This window comes from Pelophylax lessonae (genome assembly GCF_965119305.1).
Source record: "Pelophylax lessonae genome assembly, chromosome: 5".
NCBI lineage: Eukaryota > Metazoa > Chordata > Amphibia > Anura > Ranidae > Pelophylax > Pelophylax lessonae.
The window spans coordinates 168,067,958-168,083,287 of NC_138772.1; the positions used below are offsets into that span (position 1 = coordinate 168,067,958).

At 45.7% G+C, this 15,330-nt stretch overlaps 1 protein-coding gene across 1 annotated transcript in view; it reads left to right on the plus strand.

The window, feature by feature from the left end:
- ANO10 (anoctamin 10) overlaps positions 1–15,330 on the plus strand; it is a 164,381-nt gene that overhangs the window by 16,479 nt on the left and 132,572 nt on the right. The window contains exon 3 of the mRNA XM_082259710.1: positions 13,010–13,180. Within this exon, the coding sequence (XP_082115836.1) occupies positions 13,010–13,180 (171 nt within the window). The remainder of the gene's footprint in view (positions 1–13,009; positions 13,181–15,330) is intronic.

Here is a 15,330-nt window from a genome sequence, read left to right on the forward strand (position 1 = left end):
TTTGAGGTGGATGGGGGAATCGCTCCCGCTGTGCTATTGTTTTCCGATTCCGGGGAGCCTTCCTCGCTGTTAGAACACAATGATCAATGTTGCCGGCTATAGCCTGCTGCACTGATCGTTTGGAAAATACCTGTCAGGTTGTTGGTACAGAAGTAAGTTGATGGTCCCTGATTTTCGATTCATGTATGGCTGGCTTAAAGCCCAACTCTTGGCAAAATCTGTTTTTTTCCCCATGCAGTGGGGCTGTTCCCACACTGGGTAACTGCTAATTTGTTTTCTATGGGAGACGAGAGTGGAGATATACTTACCTAATCCTTCAATCATTCCAGCAAGAGACCAGTCTGGCAACCCCACACTAGAGCAGTTTTAACCAGGGCTGTGGAGTCTGAGTCAAGGAGTCGGAGTCAGAGGAAATTTTGGGTACCTGGAGTCGGAGTCGGCAAACAATGCACCGACTCCAACTCCGACTCCTACTAAATTTAGATTGGAATTAAAAAAAAAAAGCAAGTTTAAATGTCCCAATTCACAATAAGTTATAATTAATGACTTAGTATAAGGAAACTTATAATTGACGAGGCCAAATGTAAAAAGGAAGAACTACAGAAAGTTCTGAAAGGACGTTTTGTCTTCCTTAAAATGGATGCATGCACACGTCACAGAGTCAATTATTTCGCTATTAATGTTAGATTTGTGGATGAAAATAACAAAACAATAACACGGACCCTCGGATTAAAGGACACTCAGGCACATCACACCAGTGATTACCTTCAGAAGTTAGTGGAGGGAGTTCTAGAAGATTTTGAAATGACAAAGGAACAGATTTTATGTGTTGTGACAGATAACGCTTCTAACATGTTGAGCACAATTGAGAAGATGAACGCAGATGAAGAAGGTAACAAACAGATATTAGAGGTAGAGGAAGACAGCTCTGCAAGTATTGGAGAAAGTTTAGAAACTGAAGAGAATGTTGACATTTTTTTAGACAACTTTGTTGAAGAAGCATTGAAGCTTGCTACTATTCATCATATGCGATGTGCTGTTCATACACTGCAACTTGCCATAAGAGATGGATTAAAAGATCGCCATGCAGCTACACTAATTGCCAATTTACGGCAAGTAACTGTTGCAGCCAGGGCCCCGAAAACAGATGCAATTTTGAAAAGACGTGCAGGAAAAGGAGCCATTTTGGATCAAACAACTCGCTGGGGAAGCACTTATTTAATGGTGAAGCGTTTGCTTGAACTTAAAGACTTCATAGAAGAAATGGACAATGAAAATCTTGCATTAACTGAAAGCCAGTGGACACAAACAAAAGAGCTGGAGAACCTTCTTTCTCACCCCTTCACTGTCACCAAGAGGTTGCAATGTGACAATCTAACCCCGGGTAAATTCCTCTTGGAATGGAAGAGCCTGTTATATCGCCTGAACAAAAAAGGGAGTGTTAATAGCTGAGGGCATTGCATCTTCAATGATGAAAAGAGAGAGTCTTTTGCTGGAAAATGAAATCTTGTTAGCGGCTATTTATGTCGACCCAATGACCCAACTTTTGTTGAACAGTGAACAGACTGCTACTGGGAAAAAGGCTCTCTATGATGTAGCAGTTCGCATGAAGGGATTACGACCTGAAATACCTCCACAGGATGAAGTTCTTTTAAGCAATAGTGGTAACTCAGGATCAACTTCTTCTAGACTTTGATTCCTTCTTAGACAAAATGGAAGTTTCTGTTCCTGATGTTTATGCCTGCTGCTACTATCCAGCCATTTGATTAATTAATAAAAATAATAAATAAAACTTTGTTGTTTTCATTGTGTTTGTCTTTTGCTTAAACTGTTAATACAGTAGACTGTTGGCTTCCCAGCCAGTAGTCCTGTGGTAATGACATGTTGCCTTTCTTTCCTTTTAAGGAATGTATAAAATACATTAGCATATACAGAGGAGTCAGAGTCGAAGTACAAAAAACTGAGGAGTCGGAGTCTGAACATTTATCTATCGACTCCACAGCCCTGGTTTTAACCACTTCCCAACCACCCACCGCCTTTTTACTGCGGCAGGGTGGCTCTCCTGCGCAAACCAACATATCTACGTCAGTTGCTAGTCAGTCATATCTACGTCAGCCCAGAAGCTAGGGGGCGAGGGCACGCCGCCACCGGCGCGCTCCCACCCCCTCTCGGCAGCAGGGAAGCTAATGCGCGGGTCAGGCGGCTCCGAATGCCGTCTGACACCTGCGATCACTCCCCGCTGAGAGAGAATGGTCAGCTATTGTAAACACAGCCGACTGTCCTTCTCCCTGGGATGATCACAGAGCTCATGTAATCCTGCTATATAGGATCACATGTCTCTATGGTAATCTCAGAAGCCACACCCCCACAGTTAGAAACACTCCCCTAGGGCCACATTTAACCCCTTAACACCTATACCGTTAACCCCTTCTTTGCCAGTGTCATTATTACAGTAACAGTGCATATTTATAGCACTGATTACTGTAGTAATGTCACTGGTACCCCCAAAAGTGTCAAAAATGTCAGTTAGGGGTCCGATCTATCTGCCGCAATGTCGCAGTCCCGCAAAAAAATCGCAGATCGCCGCCATTACTAGTAAAAAAAAAAAAAAAGACCTAAATCTTTGCTGTAGTTAGTAGACGCGATAATTTTTTGCGCAAACCAATCAAAATACGCCTATTGCGATTTTTTTTTTTTTTTTTTTTTACCAAAAATATGTAGCAGAATACAAATTGGCCTAAAATGTTAAAAAAAAAAAAATATTTTTTAAGTGAGAATGTCCTATAGCAGAATGTGAAATATATTGTTTTTTGTCATTTCAAAATTGTCGCTCTTTTTTGTTTATAGCACAAAAAATAAAAATTGCACAGGTGATCAAATACCACCAAAAAGAAAGCTCTATTTGTGGGAAAAGAAAAAAGAAGGACATCAATTTTGTTTGGGTGCAGCGTCGTACGACCGTGCAATTGTCCGTTAAAGTAACGCAGTGCCGAATCGCAAAATAGGGCCTGGTCATTAAGGGAGCAAATCCTTCCGGTCTTAAAGTGGTTAAATACACTGTTCCTGACGTCATCATGCCCAGAGCAGGCTCTATAGACCAGGAATAGTCCATCGCTGGACTGTGGGGGAGCACTGTTTTCTAGGGAAAAGAAAAATCAAGTATGTGCTTTCTGCTCACTCCTAGACCGCCTCCTAACTAGCAGTTGACCGACGCAGTGCGGGCACAGCCCCACTACATGGGAAAAAAAATACTTTTTTTTCCCTGGAGTTGCCTTTAGGACCGCATAGTGCTGAACTGGAGAGTGCAGAATAGGCAACCAAACTGAAAACAGGCATGGAGGAGCTCCGCTATGAGGAAAGATTAGCTGAACCCTTGAGAAGAGGCGGTTACATGGGGTTATTTTTGCCATGTGTAAATACATAAGTAGTCTATATAGTTGCTTTGGTGCAGAATTATTCACTTTAAAGTCATCACAAAGGACAAGGAGGCACTCTTTACATCTGGAGGAAAAGAGATTTACGCTTCACATATGGAAAGGCTTCTTTACAGTAAGAGCCATGAAAATGTCAAATTGGCTACCTCAAGTAGAACTATAGGAACTATAGGAAAGACTACAGGAAATATGTTTTGTTTTATGTTGGATAGAGTAAAGGAGGGTTCTAACCCCGGTCAGTTTTTTCCTATCTGTGCCCAATTGGGAAGATTTACTTTCACTTCCTGTCCCATACCCAAAACAAGAAATAAGGAGGAATCCTTGTAAATTAATGGAGTCCCTTGGGGCCCCTAAGGTCACCAAACTATTTGAGGATTTACCCTCTAATTATTTTCTGGGTAAAACCCAAAATTTGGGATTTTTATTTTATTTTCACTTTCAATGATAATGGTAAACTAAACAAATAGAGAGGAGGGGAAATCCCTCTCCACTCTATCCAATACTAAAAAAAAAAAAAAAAAAAAAAAAAGTTTTGCCTTTTGTAGTTATACTTTTAACACCTTCTACTTCTACACCTTCTCTACTTTAATGTCATTTTACTATAGGCTGGACGGGAGCTCTCTCGTTCTGGGTGAAGATCATATGATGTCCTCCCCAGAGGGCGCCTCCCGTGCACCCCACAGTGCGATCTGTCACCCGCTGTGTCCAACGGACACAGCAGATGACCGAACAGTGAACCGGCCCACTGCCTGTACCATGTGATCACTGTAACCAATCAAAGTAGATCACATGAGATTTGTACACAATGGATGGCTTCCATTCATGCCGTGCATTGTGTAATATTGTGTTGATCTCTGTGACTGGTCCCAATGATCAGATGGTGCAGACAGAGCCAATTACAGCCCATCTGTACCATGTGATTAGCTGTGGCCAATCACCGCTAATCTAAATAGTATACATTGAATTAATAGTTTTCAATCCAAAAAAATGGTTGTTTATAACAGTGAAATTCATTGTTATAAGCAATCCTAGTTTGTAAAAAAAAAAAATAATAATCCTGATCACCCCTCCAGAGTAGTACAGTGTTACTGTGGTAACACTGTATTGCTCTGGTCACAGTATGCAATATAAAATCATAAAAAAAAAGGAATAAAAAGAAAATAAATATTTTAAAAATGTTGTTTTCTACATACAGTCACCAGTCAGTGTCCCTGATCACCACCATACCAGTTATATGATGACGCTGTACTGCACTAGTGACAGTAAAATAATTGTGAAAAAAAAAACAATTGTTTTATTTTCCAAAAAAATAGTGACAAAAAATTACAACTTCTAAAAACTTGCTATGCCGCTTACTAAATACCTTGGACTTTCTGAGTCCCTTTTTGGGATATCTGTAATGTCCTGGAATTTTTGGGCCTCAAGAAATTAGATAGCCCATCAGTACATCAGGATTTATACATTTTCAGATATATACAGTGCCTTGAAAAAGTATTGTCTCTGCCAGCTTTCTAGATGCCAGACATCTAGAGAGTGAGATTTTTGCTCATTCTTCTTTGCAAAAAAGCTCAATTGGATTAGACAGAGAGCGTCTGTGAGCAGCAATTTTCAAGTCTTGCCACAGATTCTCAATTGGATTTAGGTCTGGACTTTGACTGGGCCATTCTAACACATGAATATGCTTTGAAACCATTCCATTGTAGCTCTGGCTGTATGTTTAAGGTGGTTGTCCTGCTGGAAGGTAAACCTCCACCCCAGGTTTAGGGCTTTCCCAGACTCTTAACAGGTTTTTTTCTAGGATTGCCCTGTATTTGGCTTCATTCATATTCCCATCAACTCTGACCAGCTTGCCTGTCCTTGCAGAAGAAAAGCATCCCCACAACAAGATGCTGCCACCACCATGTTTTATGGTGGGGATAGTGTGTTCAGGGTGATCTGCAGTGTTAGTTTTCCACCACACATAGCGTTTTGCTTTTAGGCCAAAAAGTTAAATTTTGGTCTAATCTGACCATAGCACCTTCTTTCACATGTTTGCTGTGTCCTCCACATGGCTTCTCGCAAACTGAAAACAGGACTTATGGCTTTCTTTCAACAATGGCTTTCTTCTTGCCACTCTTTCATAAAGGCCAGATTTGTGGAGTGTACGACTAATAGTTGTTTTGTGGACAGATTCTCCCACCTGAGCTGTGGATCTCTGCAGCTTCTCCAGTTACCATGGGCCCCTTGGCTGTTTCTATGATTAATGCTCTCCTTTCCCGGCCTGTCAGTTTAGGTGGACGGCCATGCCTTGCAGTTGTGCCATACTCTTCCTTTTTGGGTGATGAATGATTGAACAGTGCTCCGTGAGATGTTCAAAGCTTGGGATATTTTTGTTATAACCTAACCCTACTTTAAATTTCTCCACAACTTTATCCCTGACCTGTCTAGTGTGTTCCTTGGCCTTCATGATGCTGTTTGTTCACTAAGGTTCTCTAGAAACCTTTGAGGGCTTCACAGAACAGCTGTATTTTCCATCCCAATAAAGTACATTTATATTTTTTGGTTGTAAGATCACAAAATTTGGAAAATTTTAAGGGGTATGAATATTTTTTCAAGGCACTGTACCATAGTTTGTGGACTTGGTATAACTTTCCCACAGACTAAATAATATACCTTCATTTGGGATCTTTTCACCAAAGAAATGTAGCAGAATACATTTTAGTCTACATTTATAAAGAAAGATTATTTATTTGCAAAATTTTATAACAGAAACAAATAATTATTATTTTTTTTTTGTTTCAAAATTTTTAGTCTTTTTTTCGTTTTTAATAATATTTTTTTTTTTTCGTTTCAAAATGTTTTAGTCCTTTTTTTCGTTTTATTTAGCAAAAAAATAAAAATCCAGTGGTGATCGAATACCACCAAAAGAAAACTCTTTGTGTGAAAAGAAATGAGACAAATTTCATATGGGTACATTGTTGCATGACCACGCAATTGCCATTCAAAGTTTGACAGCACTGAAAATTGGCCTGGGCAGGAGGGGCTGAAATTGCAGTATTGAGGTGGTTAATAGTAGGATTACAGGCAACACAAACCCTCACTAATGACAAATCTAGTTTAGCTGAGTGGAGGAGGTACACTGCCCTCTAAAAAATGACAATAGCTACATGTGTTTTCACTGCAACACATACATTGCTCTAAAAAACTGGAAGAAGCCAATACTCCTACATGGAATGTGCTGATTATGTTATTAGTATGCCGGTATCATTGACCTGGAACCATAGCAGTTGGTATTGTAAGCTTCATCTTTTAGGGATTCTAACCTTTCAAAGGGTTCTTTATTACTAAAAAGTTTATGTAGCTGGGCATTTCCCATGGCTGTGTTTTCTTACACTTTCACGCTAGAGTGTGAGAGAGGAGGGGTATAAATGCCTTTATGTTATCCTCCAAATGTGAGTGTTCACTGACATCAGAAAAAAACGGAATTTTTGTAAAATCTTACCTGTAAAATTCCTTTCTCTGAGTCCTCCGACAGTGGCCGCCATCTTCATATTCGTCACAATAGGGTATTAGACTTTGCTCCGAAGGAGTAGCTAGGCAACAGAATATGTTAATATAAAAGCTTTAACACATCCCACCCCCAGGGGGTGGTCCCCTCAGTCAATACCCTCCTACTTCCTGTATTCATACTTCAGTTTCAGTGGAATAGCAGTAGAGTATACAACCAACCCCAAAAGAGGGGCGGGGGCGGCGACTGTCGGAGGACTCAGAGAAAGGAATTTTACAGGTAAGATTTTACAAAAATTCCGTTTTCTCTTACGTCCTCCGACAGTCGCCGCCATCTTCATATTCGTCACAATGGGGACGTCCCAAAGCAGTGCAAACATTAGGGGTGGGAAACGCAGCCGCGCCCAAGGCAACGCCGTCTCCACAGCAGAGAAAGGAACCTTACCAAAAGAAGGAAACCATCTGGGCAACAGGAGAAAAAAACTTGCTCAACAGAAGCAAAAACCCAGGAAAACAAACAACCCAGGGATAACAACATGTATCCCAAACAGCCAAGGAGCCCATACAAGAGGCTCTAAGGAACTGCCGCACTAAGAACCTTGCGGCCAAAGGAAGCATCTGCCGATTCCTGAACATCCACTCTGTAGAATTTTGTGAAGGTGTGAACGGACGACCAAGTCGCCGCCTTACACACCTGGGCCACAAAAGCCCCATAACGACAGGCCCAAGACGTACTCAGAGATCTTGTAGAGTGCGCCTTCACAGGCACAGGGGGAACTTTCCCCTTCAAAGCATAGGCCTGTTCCACAGTCTGTCTGATCCATTTGGCAATGGTAGAGGCCGACGCAGCCAAGCCCTTCCGAGGTCCCTCAGGAAGGACAAACAAGGAATCCGACTTGCGGAAAGATTCAGTCGATTTCAGGTAAACCCTAATCGCCCGAACAACATCCAAGGAATGCAGCTCCACCTCCTTCGGATGTTTGGGCTTCGCGCAGAGCGAAGGCAGGACAATGTCCTCATTGATGTGAAAATCCGAAACTCTCTTCGGAAGAAAAGAAGGGTTAGGTCGCAAGACCACCTTATCTAGATGAAGGACCAGATACGGAGACTTGCAGGACAAAGCTGCCAGCTCCGAAACCCTGCGAGCCGAAGTGATCGCCACCAAAAAAGCGACTTTTTTGGACAACATGGACAACGAGATTTTCCTGATCTGTTCAAAGGGAGCATGTGGTAGCACGGACAGAACAAGATTCAAGTCCCAAGGAGGTAAAGGTTCCCTCCTAGGAGGGACCAGATGTCGCACCCCTTGAACAAAGGTACTAACCAAAGAGTTAGACGCCACAGGACGTTGAAAGAGAACGGCCAGCGCAGACACCTGACCCTTGACCGTAGCCAGCGCCAAACGCTGGTCGACACCCGTCTGAAGGAAGGACAACACCCTAGACACCGAGTAAGTGCGAGGTGAAAACCCCCTGGACTCACACCAGGCAAAATAGGCCTTCCAAGTACGGAGATAGACCTTCCCCGAGGAAGACTTCCTCGCGTTAATCAAAGTGTGAATGACCTCCGGAGAGAGACCCCTATCCTTCAGGACCTCGGTTTCAACAGCCAGGCCATCAAAGCCAGCGACTGTAAAGCAGGATGGAATATCGGCCCTTGAGACAGGAGATCTTCTCGAAGAGGCAGACGCCAAGGAGCGTCGACCGCCAGATTCACGAGGTCCGCGTACCAGGACCGGCGAGGCCAGTCCGGTGCCACAAGAATCACCATGTGTGGTTCCGAGATCAACCTGCGAAGGAACCTGGACAGCAATTGAATCGGCGGAAACGCATACAGCAGGCGATACTGATGCCACGGGGCTACCAACGCGTCTGACGCGTCTGCCCGAGGATCGCGCGTTCTTGCCACGAACCTGTTTACCTTGTTTTTCAGACGAGACGCGAACAGGTCCACCTCCGGAAGACCCCACTTCGCGCACAACATCTGGAAGACATCCGGATGGAGAGACCACTCCCCCTGATCCAGGGTCTGGCGGCTCAGATAATCCGCCTGCCAGTTCTCCACCCCCGGAATTTGTACCGCTAATATCGCCGAGACATGAGTCTCGGCCCAGGAAAGAATGTCGGCCACTTCCCGAGCTGCGCGGGCACTCCTGGTGCCCCCTTGGTGATTGACGTAAGCCACCGCCGTGGCATTGTCCGTCTGAACCCGAACCGGACAGCCGTGCAGTCTGTCCGTCCAACGTTGAAGGCAGAGATTTATCGCACGCAACTCCAGAATATTGATCGGAAGGGAGGATTCCTCCTCCGACCAAGTTCCCTGGGCGGACAGAACGCCCAGAACACCACCCCAGCCCGACAGGCTGGCATCCGTGGTGATCACTGTCCATGAAAGAGGACGAAAAGACTTTTCCCCCCGACACCGCCGGGGACTGGAGCCACCACAGAAGGTCCCTTCTGGTGCAATGACTCAACGAAATCTGGATATCTAGAGATTGCGGATGCCCGTCCCACCTGGACAGGATCTCCGCCTGGAGACCCCTCGTGTGAAACTGGGCAAAGGGAATCGCCTCGAAAGCCGAGACCATCAATCCTAGACACCTCATGCACTTCCGCAGGGATGAGCACGGAACGTCCCTGAGGGACTGGACTTCTCCCTGAAGAGTCTTGAGTTTGTCGTCCGGTAGGAAAACCTTCGCCTGGACCGAGTCCAGGATCATCCCCAAGTAGGGAAGAGGAACCGACGGACACAGCGTCGACTTTGGATAATTTATCGTCCAACCAAACTCCTGTAGAGTCTGCACCGTGACGGACAGATCCGACTCCAGACCCTGGCTGGTCGCAGACTGAACCAGAATATCGTCCAGATACCCCAGGACAGAGATGCCCTGGGCCCTTAACAAGGCCAGCAGCGGTGCAAGCACCTTGGTGAAAACCCGCGTAGCCGAAGCGAGGCCAAAAGGTAACGCCACAAATTGGTAGTGATCCTCCGCAATGGCGAATCGAAGGTACCTCTGGTGACCCTCGAAAATGGGGATGTGTAGGTATGCATCCTTCAAGTCGATGGAGGCCATGAGTTCCCCCGGAACCAGGGCAGCCACCACCGACCGCAGAGATTCCATGCGGAACTTGCGGACCCGCACAAAGCGGTTCAGAGCTTTTAAGTCCAGAATCGGACGTACCTTGCCCTCCTTCCTGGGCACGGTGAACAGATTGGAATAGAACCCCCGAAATCTGTCCCGATGAGGCACCGGAACCACCACTCCCTGAGCCCTCAGGTCCCGCAAACGCTCCGGAGACAGTTGAAGATTTGAGGGAAAAAATCTGCTCTCCGGCCGAGAGAGAAACTCGATCTTGTAACCAGATCGAACGATTTCCTGAACCCACCTGTCCCGAACCCGGGACAGCCATGGTTGTGGAAAACCGAGCAAGCGTCCCCCCACCCCAGAACCGGGTGAGGGCGCCCCTTCAGGCCTCACTGTTGTGGGCAGCGGATCCGGACTGGCCGGACTTCTGCTTACCTGTCCACGGCTTCTTCTGGGAGCCCTGACCTTTGAACGGCTTGCCCTTATAGTGCGACCGAAAGGCACGAAAGGACCCCTGAGAGGGCCGAAAGGAAGCATGCTTCTTACCGGGAGTCGCCTTAGCCTTGTGGGATTGGGGCAAGAGCGTGCTCTTACCCCCCGTGATCCCCTTTATCAGTGTATCCAAGGATTCGCCAAAAAGGCGAGAACCGTCATAGGGCAGATTGGCTAAGGTCTTGCGCGAAGATTGGTCCACCGACCAACACTTCAACCAAACCAAGCGGCGAGGCAACACCGCCACACCGTGTACACGTGCGGCCAACGGGACCATATCCAAGTCCGCATCGCACAAATACATGACACCCTGATGGATTTGATCCACCATATCCAATGTCGTCGATGGGGCAGAATCAGCCACCAAAACGCACCTAAGCACCTGCGTCCAGCTCGCGACCGCCTGGGCCGCCATAAGGGAAGCAAACAGAGCTTTCAGCATAGAACCCATAATAGAATAGGTATGACGGGCAAGAGGCTCCAGCCTCTTGTCCGTGGCATCCCGGAACACCGGGATCGCAGTAGACTTATTCAAAACCGCTATCGCGTGATCCACCGGAGGTGGCACGCACCAACGCTCATCAGTAGCGGGCGTGAAAGGATAACGCAGTTTGAACCTACTGGGTACCGCAAAAGGCTTGCGGATATTACGCCATTGTTCCTTAACAGCGCTCTGAAAATCATCCGTGCAGGGAAAAACCTGCGATGTTTTGCGTCTTCTCTTTGTCCCATAAGCTGCCAAGGCAGTAGGAGGACATGGCTCATCCTGCAAGCGCAGCGTCTGCTTAATAGAAGCAACCAATTCATCCATGAGTGCAAGCTCTTCAGACGAGCCAGGGGGAGAATTATCCACCCCTTCAACCTCAGCCTCCACCTCGGACCCCACAAGATCCAGGGAGGAATGGGACCCCGATAAGGAGACCCCAGCCATATCAGCCCCATCACCATCACCCTCTGAACCAGAGGAAATTGAAGCTCTGGACCTTTTTGTGGATTGAGCAGCCACAAGCATTTGCACTTGAGCAGCAAGGTTAGCCACAATCGCAGCCAAATCCCCCCCTGGGGGGGAAACAGCAGTCCCCTGGCTTCCCACCAAGGTGGCAGGAAATTTGCCCTCCTGAGAATCCATTGCCCCAAAAAAATCTGCCGGAGAATAAAGGGTTAACTGCCCCTTTTAACAAGCGCGGCGAGCGCAGCCCACCGCACACACACACAAGCACAATGAGACCCCCACAGGGATAAAACAGAACACAGGCAATGGATATAGGAAGAACAGAAAGATAAAACCTGAGGGGACCCCTGCTGCTGCTGCTGCCTCGATCGGTGCACACCAGGAAAGAGGAAGTGATGAAATCAGGGCGCTCTATCAAAGCCTATGGATGGCTACAAGAAAATGTCCGCCCGCATTGAAAACATGCGGCTGGTGCGAGCGCAGGCAAACTGGCGTTGTTTGGCGCCAAAACTGCCGCTCCCCCACTCCTGCGATGTAGTACAACACCACCCATGCAAAAAAACATGGCGGATCGCCGCAGCGATCGCTGTATTGTGCCCCAACATGCCAAAAACATGCCCCACAGCACACAGCCCTTCACACTGTACACAGGCTGACACAGACAGTGCCACACAGCCCCCCCCCCTGCAGCCCACAGCGTGCAGTCAGAGTGACAGGGAGCCAAACAGTGTGAACAGAGGCAGGTTACACAGTCCCAGACTGACACCCCCCCCGACAGACAGGTCCCCACATAGATACACTTACCTCCTAATGGCGTGGGGAACCCGCACAGGCGAACAAGCCGCTGCACATGAGGCAGGGAGAGTCGCATCCAGGATGCACAAAATCGGGGTTAAGAAACCGCACAGCGTCCAGTGAGGTAGCCACCTCACCGATCATCCCTGCACCGAACAGGAATGGGTCGTTCACTGTGCCAGGAGCGTTACCTGGCTGAACGCTCGATGGCAGGCCGGGAAGCCACTGACTCACAACCTGCGACCAGGGGGATCAGCCCGAGACCCAGCCCGCACGAATCCTCTTCATCAGAAGAACTAACTAATGCTGACAAAAAGAACAGCTAAGTAAAGAGAGAGAAAAAACTCAAAACAAAAACTCAAAAAAGAGAAAGGCTGAGACAAAATGCCCCAGCATAGAGACATCCAGCTACTCCTGACAAGCTAGACATTGAAACTGAAGTATGGATACAGGAAGTAGGAGGGTATTGACTGAGGGGACCACCCCCTGGGGGTGGGATGTGTTAAAGCTTTTATATTAACATATTCTGTTGCCTAGCTACTCCTTCGGAGCAAAGTCTAATACCCCATTGTGACGAATATGAAGATGGCGGCGACTGTCGGAGGACGTAAGAGAAAATAGTACTTTCTATTTCCAATAAGATTAGTGGCAACTGTATGTACATATTAAATATAGAACCTGTATTAATAAAATTGTCTTCCTGTTTGGATCCACATGTGAATTATGTAGCAGCTATATGAAAGGATGTTTCTATGCTTCTTTCAGGTGCACAGCTTTTGATAACATCAGAAGAGCAGGAGAACATCTATGTCGTAGGAGCATCTACAAAGCGGCTTCTCCTTGGAGCAGAGGCAGCAGGTTTTGTGAAGGAAAGCTTGGATGGCACTATGAGACCTTTTTTGTACACCAACCGCATGGACTTCAAAAATTTTAACAGTAAGGTTTTGTTATTGCCTATTTGAGGTGCATTATGATCACCACATTACCAGTAATACTGGCCTTGCCGTGACGTTTTTGCAAAAACACCAGCCAAATACAATGCCAAATTGCAGCTTGGATGCCCAATCAGCTATGCTATCATTTAGCCTAGCACCAACTACACTGGTTCTTTGACCAACATAGAAAAATCGCCACCCAACCTTATCCAGTGTATGTGGTTAACATGAATAAGTTAGCCTCAGCCCTGCAACACTCCACACGCCATGCCCTCTGACATGTTTCGCCCCACCCAATGGGGCTTAGTCATAGTCAATGGGGCTAAAAACATGTCAGAGGACATGGCATGGGGAGAGGTACGAGGCTGAAGCCAACTTTTATATGTTAACCACATAGACTGGATAGACTTGAGTGGCGGTTTTTCTACGTATGCTATACGCTACTGTATGGTGGTATTTTTTTTGCCAGCACGCCATTCCTCAGTACCAGCGGGACTGTATACACTTTCCTGTTTTGCTTGGAGTGGCACTACAAGCATTAGCACTTTCCTTGACCAAGACATAAACCAGCAGTCTAGAAATACCAGTTTAACAGTCAACCTGGGCCCAGACTATGGATATTCAAATATTTCATATTGTTAACAAGCAGCAAAAGAGTTTTAAATAAGCTCTCAGAGACATATGTAGCTGCAACAGTGTGGAGCAAATGCATCATCAAAGTTCACAGATGGAGCACTGAAGTCTTGAATGTGTTCTCTCAGCAGCTCATCTCCTCCTTTACCCTGTGCTCACTCAGCAGACTTCCAGCCTCCTAATCCCTAATGGAATGTAGAGTTGTATCACTGACTTCAGTGTTTCTGCTGTGAGCTTTAAGGATGAATTCAGGGGTGTAACTTCAGATCACGAAAGCTATAGCAAAATCTTGATGGGGAACCCTGGCAACATCCGGCAGTGTCCATTGTGATAATAGGTCTCAATCTTATCACAAAAAAAGCCAACATCAAGGCCAGGTAGTAGTAGAGCTTCTAGTGTATAGTGTTCCATATAATATAGTTGGGACGCTGTGTAAAATCTACATAGAAACAGAATGGTAATAGAGAAAATATTCAGTGCAGAGACACAAAATAATGTAACATAATAAAATAATAATAAAAAAAGAAATGCCAGCTGAGCACAAGGACAAAACACAACCGCTCGATTAGTATATAAAACAGAAATTCAGTGCAGCACAAATAACCAATCAATACATGAAATAAGTCCATACAATATAGTAAGTCATGGAGATATCAAGATGCCAGCCATAGTGGGAAAAGGGTTTCCACTATAGACAAACACATATAAAGGGTGAGTGCAGCCCTTCCACCACAGACACCTACAGCCTCTCACCTCCTTACTTCGACCTAAAAGGTCAACAGGCGCTCTCCCACATCATGGGAACAAATCCTCCATCAATCAAGCCACAATACTAATGCCAATTGCCAATAGCTCATGATGGCAGGTGCATGTAAAAAAAAAAAAAGCAGAACGATCTAGTGCTCTCTGCATAAAACACTATTTATTTAGATAGATAAAAACTCTCTTGCTTAAACCAAGCCACGTTGTGGTAAACAGACAATTAAACCATAAAGATGGCCATGGGTGACGTCATACTTAGCTCCTCCCCCCCGTACGCGTTACGTCCATAGGCGAGACTTCATCAGCGGGATCGGAGTCACGTAGACAACCCGCTCTTTAATTAAATTCTCCACAGCAACAAGACGCTATGTAATCAATCTCTGAGTGCGTGGCTCAGCAACCTGCCACATTAAGGGAACAATCCCAGAATAGGCGGCTATGCCGCCGACCTTATTAGAGGAGCACTCCCCCCCTCCCCCTATATTAAAAGACATTAAAAATCATAATGTGTACATCCCCTCATGTTTAGAACACAGTAAAAGTGATATAATATAAACAGGAATTTGATCAATCACATATGGAGCCTGCTAAAATAAATACAGCAATACCCCATAGTAATGTAAAGGGGTACTCCACCTTCCAATGCACTAATATAATGTTATTAAAAGGGGCATTCCACCCTCCCAACATACTGGTGTCTTCGAAGTGAAAAATACATGAAATAATATAAAATAACAATAATCGAATAATGTGTCA